The sequence below is a fragment of the Eutrigla gurnardus genome, assembly GCF_963514095.1.
Source record: "Eutrigla gurnardus genome assembly, chromosome: 11".
Lineage (NCBI taxonomy): Eukaryota > Metazoa > Chordata > Actinopteri > Perciformes > Triglidae > Eutrigla > Eutrigla gurnardus.
Window position 1 is genome coordinate 18264751 of NC_139925.1, and position 13454 is coordinate 18278204.

At 42.7% G+C, this 13454-nt stretch overlaps 2 protein-coding genes across 2 annotated transcripts in view; both read right to left on the minus strand.

Annotated features, from left to right (window-relative positions):
* Window positions 1–2665: 2665 nt before the first annotated feature.
* LOC311020978 (uncharacterized protein) lies at window positions 2666–5029 on the minus strand. Its single transcript, XM_084021267.1, has 2 exons — window positions 4705–5029; window positions 2666–3790 (listed from the first exon to the last, which is right to left on the minus strand). Exons 1-2 carry the CDS (start codon window positions 4813–4815, stop codon window positions 3320–3322), a joined length of 582 nt encoding a protein of 193 aa, XP_083877393.1. The 5' UTR covers window positions 4816–5029; the 3' UTR covers window positions 2666–3319.
* A 5574-nt stretch (window positions 5030–10603) lies between these two features.
* The window catches only part of arfgef3 (ARFGEF family member 3), a 49189-nt gene continuing 46338 nt past the window's right edge, over window positions 10604–13454 (minus strand). Inside the window, exons 35-36 of the mRNA XM_084020928.1 lie at window positions 12972–13452; window positions 10604–12701 (exon numbers count right to left, since the gene is read on the minus strand). Coding sequence (XP_083877054.1) covers window positions 12510–12701; window positions 12972–13452 — 673 coding nt within the window. The 3' untranslated portion in view covers window positions 10604–12509. The remainder of the gene's footprint in view (window positions 12702–12971; window positions 13453–13454) is intronic.

Below are 13454 nucleotides of genomic sequence, written 5' to 3' on the forward strand. Positions count from 1 at the left end.
CGGTTGCAGTTCTGGAATGGGACCTGGAGGATAATGGTTTCTTGCAACCCTGTTGCAACAAAACGTTTAATGGTTCTGTGATACCATTCTTTCAGAATAAGTCTGTTTTAGACTGCAACTTGTGGGAGTTGGGAAAGGGTAGAGCACTTTACTTTACGCTCAGGTTAACCCTAGGCCGGGGCGTAACAGCTGGCCTACAGATAAACCAACAAGCCCTCCAACTCATACGACCAAATAGGTCGTGTGTCACGTCCTCAAATATACGACCTCTGGGAGCGTATTGCGGAGATTCTTCCGCAACGATAGTAGTGGTTAAGGTTAGGGTTAGGTCGACGTGTGGAGGGGGTCTCTGCCGATGATTGACGAGGGGCAATCGTCCGCGCACGCGCGGGGGGGGGGGGGGGTTCAGGTAGGTTTAGGTCGACGTGTGGGGGGGGTCTCTGCCGATGATTGACGGGGGGCGATCGTCTGAGACACCGGAGTGTCGATATTTACTTGACCGCTAGAGGGCGCGCTATTTTGAAACGTAACATATGGTCGTAATTCGGTGCTTGACACACGACCTATGTGGTCGTTTTCTCGAGGAGGACAGTCTGAGATAAACAGCCTCAACAGATTTCAGCCTGAAAGTGATCCTCACATTTTGAAATCTCTTCCTCTTCATTATCTTCCCAAGAATCTATCTCAACTAGAATGTCAAGTGTGTGGGAAGGTGGAGCAGTTGGCTTTCGGTGATGTTGCAACCACTTACAACAAGAGAAAGAAAGAAAGAAAGAAAGAAAGTCCAGGGAGGAGCAAGACAGAGTGAAGGTACACAGCACCTACATTCTCCACTGTTTTTGCCCTCAGGGTCCATATGTGTTCTGTTATATTCTTCACAGAAATGACCCAGTGAGTCTCAGGTTGAAAAAATAATTGTCTTTTAGCATTTACATACATTGAAAACGGGTTCCAGAGACCTGGATAAACAGCTTGAACAGATTTCAGCCTGAAAGTGATCCTCACATTTTGAAATCTCTTCCTCTTTGTTAGAACTGTCTCTTTGTTCACTTTAGATATATACTTTTTCACTGAACTCATAAATCACTGGTTGTGCTCATTAGAACAGTGTGACAGTTGACCTGATAAGCAGGAACCCGTTAAATCTTCAAGGCCCTCTTTAATCTGTCAGTTAGGTTTGCTAGAATAGATACACGCCTGAAGGACAACACCCATATATGTTTCATATTACATTTCTGTAAGTTCACGTCAGAGACAACTGGCCAGTAAGACTTGGTTGCGTGAAAGTTCAACCTCTGTACGGGGCAGACCCAGCCCAAAAAGATAAAATGTGACCAGCACCCGGAAATGGGGCTTGCTCTGACTGTGGATGCTCTACCATTCCGAGCCTGTCTATTTACAGTCACAGAGCTGATACGTAGGTGGTTAAAAACCTTTTTTTTTTTGCACACTTCATGTTGACTTTAGGCGGTGGGTCCAAGAGGCTTTTTTGTACATCTCCCCATGGTCTATCTAGGATAAAAAGTTTTTGTGTGTGGGTGCCCAACCTAAAGGGGGGGCTGTTACTCAGAAAAAGGGCATAAAATCAGTCACATTTCATGTCGCCATTAGGTGGCACTCTGATTGTGAGACAATATTGCAGTGCAGACACATTGAGTGAATTTTTTGGAGCAGATCAGAGAAGAAAGCTTTGATGCTTTTGGTGAAGGTTCAAAATAGTAGGGCTGTCATGACGTCGCCCTGGCCAGGCCCCTAAATACTCTGGACATTTTTTGATAACTTTTTGTCCTTAAGGCCTTTCCAAACATATATCCAATTCTTGTATCAGTCAGATCACCGGTAGCCTATAGTCCAAGTGAGATCAAGTACAACCCCCGTGAATGGCCAAAAACTGCAATTTTGTGAATATTTTGGAAGCGCCCCACATTACTCAATTTTGATGAAAATCGACATGTATATTCTTTGAAGCTATGTCAACATAGGTTTCGAGTTTCATGATGATTGGCCCATGAATGAAGGTTATGGGGTTATGCCAAACTGGTTTTGGAGGCACAACCCTCTTATCTTCATTGGCCGATATCTTCTTAATAAAACCATATTTTCAAAAGCCTTTTAGACCATCACCCCAGCTATGTCTAACGAGTACGCACACCAAATATTCCGTCCAAATCGGATAAACGGTGTCGGAGAAATGAGCAACATCCGGTTTTTCATAAAATCCAAGATGGCGAAAAATTTTGGTAGGCGGACTTTGGTACTTTGGGACCGCGTTCGAATCCAGCTAGGATCAGACTGCAGTCACTGTGCTACGGATGTAGGCTGCATAATTGTTCGCCAAAGTCCTCGCGTTGTTTCACACTAGTGTCAGCGATAGCAGTAGTAATCATTATTATTAGGAAGAAGTACATTAACACATTGGTCATCATTATATTAATATTATATATTAAATATATTATTTACATTTAAATAGTATTATTAATAAGTATATTTATTTAATTATATTTTGTCATCATTTTAAGTGGTGATAGACTACGAGTACTAATGTCTAAAAGTGACAGTTTGGTTAATTAACTAAAAGGAGTTTAACACCCCTATCAAATACCTCAAAAGACTGTGGTCAGCTAACAGAGAGAGAGAGAGAACTGTAGAAATCAGAATTCTCCACTTTATTCTTAGTCATTGTATCCAGAGTTCAAACAATGAGACAATGAATGCACTGTGAATATCACACAGCAAAAATATTACAAAAGACATCTCTAAAAGGATCCTACAGCTGTGTTACAGATCAAATACACATTGCAAGAGTAGAAAATAGAATGATTTCAATCCAGATATACATTTTTTACAAGGTGCAAACAAAACATGCAAATGCCCTTCCAGGTCATGTATGAGTAATGAAAAAGTTATATTAAAAGCGCTCAGTCGATTCTGCACCTTCTTCGGTCTTCAGTCAGGGGCAGCAGGGTACAGACGGGGGGTCTTAGAGGACCGTCAGAGGTTTGATTCCTGTAAAACGTTGTCAAGAGAGGGACAAAGCAGTCATTCTTTATCAGAGTCATGAAGGTTCGGCAGCATTGAGCTCGCCAGTAAAAGGAGAATCACTGAGGATGTCATCCAATGGGAGGTTTGGATCCAAGTCAACCAAACCACATTCAATATCTATACAGATCTACAAAGAGGTGTTGGTGCAGCAGGATGGGGCCGTGATGACAAATCTCAAGATCTCTTGCAAAGTAGGCGAGATGTTTTCCTCAACAGGAAATCGTTTGATATATTATATCCCCTGTTCTTTTTTCTCTCCTTTGTAATCTGCCTTGATTCAGTCTTTGATCTCTTCCTCTATGTCTGCCTTGTTGTTCTGCCTCATCCCTTCTTCTTCATCTCTGCAGCCCGTCTCTGGTCCGGGACTTGGTGGCAGCAGCTCCTTGGAGCTGCTTGTGCTGGCAGCTCTGGCAATCCTGGTGAGCGTCTGTTCATACGGCGAGGGCAGGTAGACCATGAGAAACACGCCGTCCGTCACGTCCTGCTCAGAGTTGGAGCTGGGGAGCTGGTGCTGCCCCCTACTGCGTCGGATGGAGGACAGCAGCTCACAGTTCCTCTCCGGGTCCTGCAGGTCTTCTAGGGCGATCACATTGGCCAATCCCAGTTTGCCGTTGAGGCTGAAGCCATGCCTGCGGCGCCAGATCAGGAAGCTGAGGACGCTGAAGACGAGGAGGAGGAAGGAGACGGTTGCTACGGTGATGTAGGTGATGGATCCTGCACTCAGGATGGCCCCACCTGAGCTCTGGCCCTGTGAGTCAGGGACAAAAACATTCGATTATATTTTCTGAGAACAGATTTATCATTGGATCAAGATTTGCACACACTTTTTTCAATCAATTCAATTTCACAATAAACCTACATATAATGAGTGTTAGGTCAAAGGTTGAAGTGAGGAGATAAATAAATAAAATATTAATCATTTTTAGATTTTCATGTTTGACTTGACTTAAAATGAAGAGCCCCCCCCCTCCCCAAAAAAACACTCAGACGGTAGTCGGACCACATCTGGCCAACAGAGGGTACTGTCAGACACAAACATCTGTTTAGCCTCTTTGCATTAATTAATTTGTACCATCTGTACCATCAAAACTGATGAGCGTCGGTGTAAGACCATAGCCGCTGAATACAAGGTATACATGTGTTTAAATACTTATTACTTGTAGTACATGTTGGTCATTTTGAGCATGTGTATGAAATCTGAATAAATAGCAGTAAAACTAAAAATACATATTTTAAATGTAAACCAACTCGAAATGTCTTCTTTTTTTTTGGCGATCATCCTCTGTAAACTTTGCACTTTTAAAGACACTTGAAACATTTACCATTCCAAGACTTTAAAATTAGTCCTTTTTTTTTAAAAAAAAACTCTCCATTGTGCTGGTTATCTAAAACATTTGACATACATTGTTAATGTCTGGCCAATAATTATTGGATAATAATCTTTACAATCTACATACATTTCTGTTCTTTTTTAGTGCATGATATAGAATTAGGAGAGCATTATATTAATTTACGCTTCTGGAAACTTCTTGTTGGATCACTTCTCTACTGCATTTCATTTTGAAAATGTTTGTACATTTTACAGATTAAATGATTAGATTCTTTAAAAAAAAAAACTGATTACTTGACGATAGTAGACGTTATAGATTTAAATATACTGACCACTGCCTTTCCGTCGGTGGAGGGCAGAGCCGAGGGTCCAGGCGACCAGTCCAGAGAGTCCCGGCCAGCCGGTCCAAACTTTGTCCAGCTGCTCTCCAACAGGGACCGCATGGTGGATGTGTGGAAGATCTGAAGCCCAGCCGGAGCTAGGGGCCACAGGGGCTGAGAGAGCTCAGCGGAGGTATGATGGAGCAGAGACAAAAAGGACCAGTCCGCTGTGAGCTCAGATGGTCACTGTGACTGCAGAGCTCAAGTGATCAGGCTGAAATAACAACGCTGAGGGGGAGGAGGGAGGAGGAAACAAGGGCAGCAGACCGTCCAGCCGAGAGGAGACACGTCACTGGTCCTGATGGGAGGATTTACAGATGCTGGACGCTGGTCAGCATCAGAAAAACACCACTGTGTGTTTGTGTGTGTGTTAAAGAAATAGGCATGGAGGGAGAATGTGTTTGGTCGACAAAGCATGAGATTACCATTCCGACAGCCATTGGGCGAAAAAAAAAGGGATATAATTTTTTTTGATGATCTCTCATCCCTATGTCAGCTCATATGCACATTGATGGATTACTGAATGGGCCAACCAGGCACAGGGGCCCAAAGTGTCAGGGGCCTTCCTGGCCTTCACCTATGTGACTCAAAGAGACACGAACCAACCAAGAGACTCAACCCACCTTTGTTTGAAAAGGTTGTCAAGTGTAAGCAGGGTTCAGGAACAATCGCGGTCCAATGATAAACAGTGGTAGAGACAGGACGGACAAACACTTTGTTGACCAAACAATCCACTGCAGACTCGTCCATAAGCATAAGTGCCAATCTCACACAAAGTCAGTGTTTGAATGCATGTAACGTTCAAAGAACTGTCTTGTTTGAATGGCAAACAGTCTGCCAGGCCCCTGGGTGTCACATGTCAAGGGGAAAAAATGTGATTTCACCAAAGTAAGCACCAGAAAGTTGATTAAGTGAAATGTAAGGACAACATAAGGCACTGCATGTGCTGGAATCTGTTCTAACAGGTGGATGTAAAATTGTAAAACAAGAAAAGCCCGTTCTCAGTGATGGACAAGGAACCGCGCTTAAGCCATCCACGTCAAGATACTCAGAGAAAATGCCCCGGGAGTGTGATGACGTGGTAGAAAGGCTGGGAAAAAACCTCAAAGTCTCGTGGGTAGGTTAGAGGTCAAACAAACACAGGACTTTAATCCAATGTTTGAGACTGGTGTTCATGTCAAGTTGCATTTTATCCATACTTATGTTAAATTGATTACGTTTTAGTTAGTTTACAAACCTTATTTATTTTAAGCCCAAGACTAAATGGTTTTATTACCATAGGATTTTATTTTATTTAATTCATTAGGACTACATAACCTGTGCGTAAAAAAGTGACGCCAAGGGTCGTTACCATGTGTCAGTGTGTGACGAGCCGGGATGAGAACGTGTTGGGACAACGCGATGACAAACATACAAGATAAACTGCTTTTATTGTACAACACACACAGCAGACGGGCAAAGCCAGAGCAGGATAGAAAGTTCAGAGGGAGAGATTACAGGCGCTTTTTCTTTGATATCAAAAGCAGAAAAACATACAGTTTAGAAATCACAGTCACAACATTAGCTGACCTGCTGATGCCGGTCCAGCAGCGGAGCGTTCAAGGTCAGCCAATGGAAGCAAACAGTCAAACGAACCACCTGATTGAGGGAGCAGGAAGAAAACCTTCCGCACCCTCACCTGCAGGCACACCGCCGGAGACGTCACACATGTTCCACAAACAGCATGGAAATCACACATAAACCATTCAGTGTCCTCTACCTGTGACGTTGCATCATTCAAAAAGGACACAAACACTTTGCAATACGTTTGCAATTAAATACTCCACTTTGTCCAAGTCGTCTGGTCCACATGTACATTAAAATCTTGTTTTTGGAGTGAAGAGCTTACACTTAATTAACTGTATGAAGGTCAACAATCGTGTGGTTCAAGTGCAGCAGGCAGAGCTCAAGATTCAGTTTTATTATTTTAACGAAGTTGCAGTCGAAAAATAAAATAACTAAGCAGATGTAACAGGAGAGAAAGGAATGAAGCACAGCAATGTAGAAACATAACAGCCAGTTATGAGCAAACAAGCGCACCTACTTTACCTGGATACGTACCACGTTATAACTGAAAACACACATATATCTGAACACACAAATTCAGTTCATTTTCTATTCAGAGTTCAGTTTGAAGTGACTTGGAGTGTCATTATAAACCATAAAGGTGGACTGTAACTTTTCACGGCATCTGGATTCTTGTGATGTCACGAGATCACAGACCAATCAGCATCCCGCGAGGAGACAGCCGTGGCATAGGTGTATGTGAGATGACTCGGGGAGGCGACCGTTTGTTCAAAACAGCAATAGCGGCTCCTGAAGAGGTAAGTGTTGAAGCTGCAGTAGCAGTTATATCAGAACTGGATTCCTTCATTGAAAGAAGAGCGGAGAACAACTAGCTTCGATTGACGGATGGTTCATCCAATCATGTGCCTGTCCAGTTTCTTCTCAGAGGGCTCTGTGTAACGAACCATCTGGCGGGTAAGGCCGGATGGTGAGAGACACATTTTAAAAACGATGGTCAAAATTAAAGCATCACAGGGTGAGACATCCTGACTTTTAGTCCTTGGTTTCAAACACAGAATGTCTAACGACTCGTTAAGTCTTCACATGCCAATTTGAAAAAAAATGCAGATATTTCTCTGGTCCTATATGTTCTCCGTCACGTGATCTTCCACTTTAGGAACTATGTCAGATGTCTGGGTCATATACAGCCTACTTTCTCTGTCGCTGTCAGATGACACGACAATGTGTTAAAGCTGTTTTGCTTTCACTCCCACGCCCTCAGACGTCCAGCCTCCCTGCAAACCAAACTACCAATCAGCCAAATGATTCACCCACCTGCTCTTTTCTCCAAAAACTAGTACAGTGGTCTATTTAAAAGTGAAACCTCTTCAAGTGAAGATTTCTCCTTTTTTTTCATAAAATTGGTCCGCAAGTTCGTCTTTTTTAAGATACACTAGCAATCTGTCTGAGCTCTGAGCAAAGCAAGTATACTAGGTCACTGCCTTCAATCTGTTCAGAGTCCCAATAATCCCTCGCCTGCACACTAAACTGTAGATGATTTTTACTGTAAATTATTAGTAGAAATGCGATTACAGCTTGCCTGCAAAAAGGACAAAAGAAGGAGCATTTACATTAGCGGACCAGAAAGCAATAAGAGCTTAAAATTTTAGACGTTGTGGTCAAATCTTTCTGATGATGGGACTCATGACAATGGAAGGATTTGGAGCTTCTTATCAGTATTGAACTCTACCCAAGTTCATCAAATCTGCTTAGAGTGCAGATGAAGTTTGCACATGTGATGATCTTCAGCGTGCCACAACTTCTACATTCATGATTTAATCTCTCATCTTAATCTCTGCGCTGCATGTCGAATGCACATGCAACTCCAACGTGCAGACGGAAAAGCCTCATCTTGAACATAAGAAGACACACAAGCAGCAACTGAAAGCAGGACGGCCATCACAGCGAGTGACTGAATGAAAACCAAGCGGAGCAGAAATGGCCGCAAACTGTCGTTGCATGACACCGGCACATTAGTCGACTGCTTTTTTTAGATGGAAATGCTGGCACGGACTTAACACCAACTAAATCCTTCCCTTCACTGCCGCTGATCACACTGATGGCTGACAACATCTGTCCACTTGCTGCTCGCCCTCAAACAGCAGGGAATGAGGACAAATGGGGACGGGTCAGGGACACTGGGAGGGGCTGAGAGACAGCAGAGCCGGGACAGGACAGAGGCGAGACACGCTAATGCCGTTGGTCGATTATTGGACTACTTTCTGAGGGCAAATGTGCAAGATAGATTTCCGATAGGAATTGGGCCAAGGTTTTTCATCCTGGCATTGTCTGACATTAAGTTATTGAATGTTACTTCAGTGTGGCAGCAAGGCTGTGGGTTCAAGAGGGAAAAGGAAATACAAGTACATAACACATAAAAACACCTCTGTGGTCAATCTTAAAAGAGCATCTTAACAGCACTTACATTTATTTGTCACTATGGTTAAATAATCCAGGGCCCAGTTTTTTTTTTGCATTTACTGTGATAGCTTTTGCCACAAGTATATCACACAATTATTTTGTGATGAACTAGTTGAATGAATTGAAACTTTGCCATCCACCTGTTGAAATAAAACCTGACATCAGAGAGCAGATGGTCCAGTTACAGGTGAGTCAAACCTGCACACAATAATGTGCAAAACTTCCTCAAGTTGTAAAGCAAATGTCTTCTGTAATATGTTCCAAAAGGTAAGAAGCGATGCTGAATGAGGAAGTCAACTCTCAGGTTCCATAACAAGCAGTCCATCTGATGGCTGCTAGGAGGTGCTAAACAGAGATAACCGAGGTTGTGATTTCAATTTTTTAATTATTTTATATTATTAAGACAAAAAAGTTATAGTTTATATGCTTCCCTTACGTACTGCAGCTGCCCTCACAAACTATGTGCTGTTGCATAAAGTATCCCTTCAATTGGGTCATACAACACCATCATAACATTGTGCCTTGAACTTCGACCCTCTTGCTCATATATCCGATATAAGCGGTCTTTGCATGGCCGCTCAGTCGATGTGACACAGCTTCGGCCGGGGAGAGGATTGTGGGTCAGAATACCTAGAAAAACATCCTGGCTTGCATACTGTGAAATGCAACTGGATGCAGTATGAACATCCTGGTATTTTTGTCATACTGTATTTGACACACTATGTATTGGATGTTACTAAGTGTAACAAAGATGGTGGTGAAGGGTAACCTGAAAGAAGTGCTGTATAACGGCACAAGCTCTGGTCATGTGCATTTAGATGCCAATGAGGTGGTTTGGAGCTGCATTATCCAGACAGACGGCTGGACATATGTGACAGTAAAGAGGAAGTGAGGAAGTCGGTGAAGAGAGAGAGTGACGCATGAAAGGATGTTGACAAACTGGGTGAAAAAAAGAAGAGTAAAAAGCTTCCCTCCCGACCTGCCTGCCTGCCCTCAATATGGTCCGAGCGGCTGAAGTTAGCATCAATTCAACACGCTCTTCTATTCGTTCAGTCATAATCTGTCCTAAAATGCACAGTCACATGAATGGAGGTCAGAACAGACTCGGCTCATTCTGCTGGTTGTTATTGTTACAGTGTGGTTTGTAACCAATGTATCTGTTGTGTACAGATATTCATATCAGTTTTACACTTGAAGTTTGCTTTCTTTCTCTCTTCTTTGATCACTTCATTAGAATGAGACTGCAGATTAATGCTGATCAGATCACGTTCGGTAAGGTCACATTCATTGAAATGTGAGGGGTTCTTCCTCTGTGGAGCAAGAATCTACTCGATAAATTTCATGGAAATCTGCCTGCCTTAAATGTTGTCATCAAAAATGAGAATTAGAATGTCCACATGAGATGTCATGAATCCAACCAGCAGTTTGGTACTTTTGCTTGAGAAATGACAAATAACCAGCTAACCCTAACCCCCAAATAACCAGTTAACAAAAAAATATCCTCTTCCCATATGTAAAAATGTGTAACTTATTTCTGTCTTATAACACTGTAAAGTAAATATCTTTGTTGTAGAAGATATCTGAAGATATCACCTTGGGCTCTGTGAAATTCGGATGTTTTTTTGTTTTTTTTACTATTTTCTGACATTTTATACCTGAAAGATTAATCTATATATTCAAAACAGAGAAATAAATATAATTATTAGCCAAATGTGTAAAAGTTGCATGAAATATGAAAAATAATTCTCAAAAAACAGAAAATGCTCTATGGCACGGTAAATATCTTAAAGCATTTACATAAATACATGTACACACATAAACAGCGAAAAATAAAGCGTTGTATATTATAGGCATTCAACATTAAAACACGTATTGTTTATGTAATTTGGTTAAAATAAATACTTAATTTCTTCAATTTGGTAAATTAATCATTTCAGAAGATTAAGAGTGAATAATAAATAAAGACATTCAGTTGAAACGGCACAGTTTTTAAAGCTGGATATAGAAAACACACGGCAAACACAAACACTCGTAAACAATCGGATCAAATGCAAAACCCGTCTCCACCGGATGTAACGGACCTCCCTCTCGGATTCTGCAGAAATAAATCGTTTTTTGACTTGACCTAATTTTGACTGGATTTTTGGTGGGAGTGATCATTTCTCACAGATGAGCTGTTAAGATTGTCCTGCTTCACAGATTGTTCTTCTTCGCATCATCCGTCGAGTTGTTATTGTAATTCACAATCATTCTCATATCCTTGTAATATTGACCAAAACAGAGCTGAAAATCACCAGGTTGTAAAAAGAAAAAAAACAAAACAAAAAAACACCCTTTCCTTAAAAAGGTACCCTGAAGTGGAGTTTACCATCACTTGTGGTGCTACGGATCAACGTTTTGATGAGCGAGTTTCCTTTTTTGTTTGAATATCAACTAGCACTTTCACATATGGAAGCCAAAAAACAAGCAGATTTTGAACAGCTGAAACATCAACTGGACAGATAAACAGCATTATCATATATGTCAAAAGTCAACAGTAGTGTGCAGAGAAACTGCTCTGCATGTTAATATAGCTGTGTTGGTTTACAAGAAAACTCCACAGGGTACCTTTAAAAAGTATGTGAGTAAACATGACAATAATCATAATTCATTGCATATGTGCACATTAATGTCTGCATCCACTTGAGGATGAAGCAATAATTAAATGTAATTATTTATCACCTTGGTGGAAGCACATTGTGACAATATGACAATACTGTGGTAAAATATGAGCAAATTATATTTAAAAGCTTTGACACAGTGTGTGTGTGTGTGTGTGCGTGTGTGTGTGTGTGTGTGTGTGTGTGTGTGTGTGTGTGTGTGTGTGTGTGTGTGTGTGTGTGTGTGAAGAGGCAGAACTGGCACATTCACTTTTCAAAAGCATTTCCTGGACACACAAAGATTCCTTAATAAACAAACTAAATCCCTCATTCTTGTCATCCTTGTCAAGCAAATCCTCCAACTTAAAGGGCCAGTGTGTAGGACTTTGGGGATTTTTTTTTTTTAGCAAAAATTGATTTGTAATTATGTTTTCATTATGGTATAATGATCACCATCACCATCGTCATCATCATCATCATCATCATCATTGCGTTTTCTGATTAATACAAGCCCTATATATTTACATAGCAAGCAGATCCTCTTCACGGAGTCGGCCATGTTGCACCACCACGTTTCTATAGTAGCACGACAAACCAAACCGCATTTTTACGTTACCTGAATGCCACTGTAGTGCTGCGACACACTTCTGAAACCATGGTAATTGAGCCGGTTTTGCAGCCGGCAGCTCATTGTTCTTTAGTGTTGGAAAGGGAGGCCGGAGCGGAGAAGTATCCAGTTGGTTGCAATCTTCAACCTCACCACTAGATGCCACTAAATCCTACACACTAGTCCTTTAATGTCACAAGATGTTTGCCAGTGTCCTCCCTGTTCTTGTGCCACAATGGTAACATCTGAATACTGACCATCAGTCCAGCTTGTTCCACCAGTCTTTTACATTGTGACATTGTGATGTCACACTGTCTTTGCATTGTATCATCCGCCAATCAAGCCCTTCATCAATCTACAACACGCAACATTGCCGCAACACTACGGCATCAAACCACTCTAAATCATCCTTTCTCCGTTTACCTCCTTCACTGAACGACAGACTGTGCTCCTCGTCCGTTGCCTGCTCTTTCTTTGCCGCAATGTCACACGATGATGTCATAGAGTCTGCCGACGCGACCCAGCCACTCACGCAGCGCCTGGCGGACACGGCCGTCGGTCACGTGGCAGGAGAGCTGGCTGAGGCAGGGGTAGAGTGCTGGCTGGAGCGCCAGGAACGAGGAATCTGACAGGAGGAGGACCTGATTGAGGAGCGTCAAGACCATGTTGGTCCACGCCTGCAAGGAGAGAGAAACAATGTCAACAAAGCTCAATACACAAGCAGAAGGTTTTCTTCCACGTTTGCTTGACTATAAACAAGAGACGCACGAAGTGGAACTTTTCCTACATTATTAGCATCATTTTAATCCAACTTCCCAGTGGTTTTCCTTGTGTATTCAAATCCAAAGTATGCATGTTTTAGTATCAAAATGTTATTTCCCCAAGCCACCTAACAACTCGACTTAGGTTTCTGAACGATTATGTTTCTAGCTAAATGGTATCTGTACCTGGATCTGAGCCTCAGAGTCCCTCAGTGAGATGCTGTGGGAACTGATGGTGGACCCCGACCGTGGTCTCTTCTCCTGCCTCAGAACCTCAGGTCCCGCACTGACTGAGTGCCTCAAGGGCGGACCCTGCTGGTCTACCAGATGTTGGGGCCTCTGCAGGGGCCTTTGTGGCTCCACGGGGCCTCTCCTCTCCCCGCCCCCTCCTCCTGCCGCCCCCCGGCCCTGCTCCTTCATGAACAGGTTGACGTGGCTCTGCTGCTGCGGCTGCTGCTGCTGTTTCCTGCGTTTGTACTCCATCATCAGCTTGCTTATGGTTTTGTCTGTGGCGATGGTGTACAGTTTGTTCCCGGCGCTTTCCCACCATTCCTTTCTCCTTCCTGGTGCGGCGCTGCCAGGGGTTCCTCCTACAGAGCTTGCCGTGATGCAGGAGTCCCTTCGCTCGCCTTCGGTCCGGAAGTGGTGGGGCAGACTGCCTGTGCAGCT

Excerpts from the sequence above, each read along its gene's own strand:
- LOC311020978 (XM_084021267.1), bottom strand. The coding sequence starts at position 4,815 with ATGCGGTCCCTGTTGGAGAGCAGCTGGACAAAGTTTGGACCGGCTGGC. Across the intron at positions 3,791-4,704 it reads CCACCGACGGAAAGGCAGTG|GGCCAGAGCTCAGGTGGGGC; the intron begins GTCAGTATATTT and ends CCTGACTCACAG.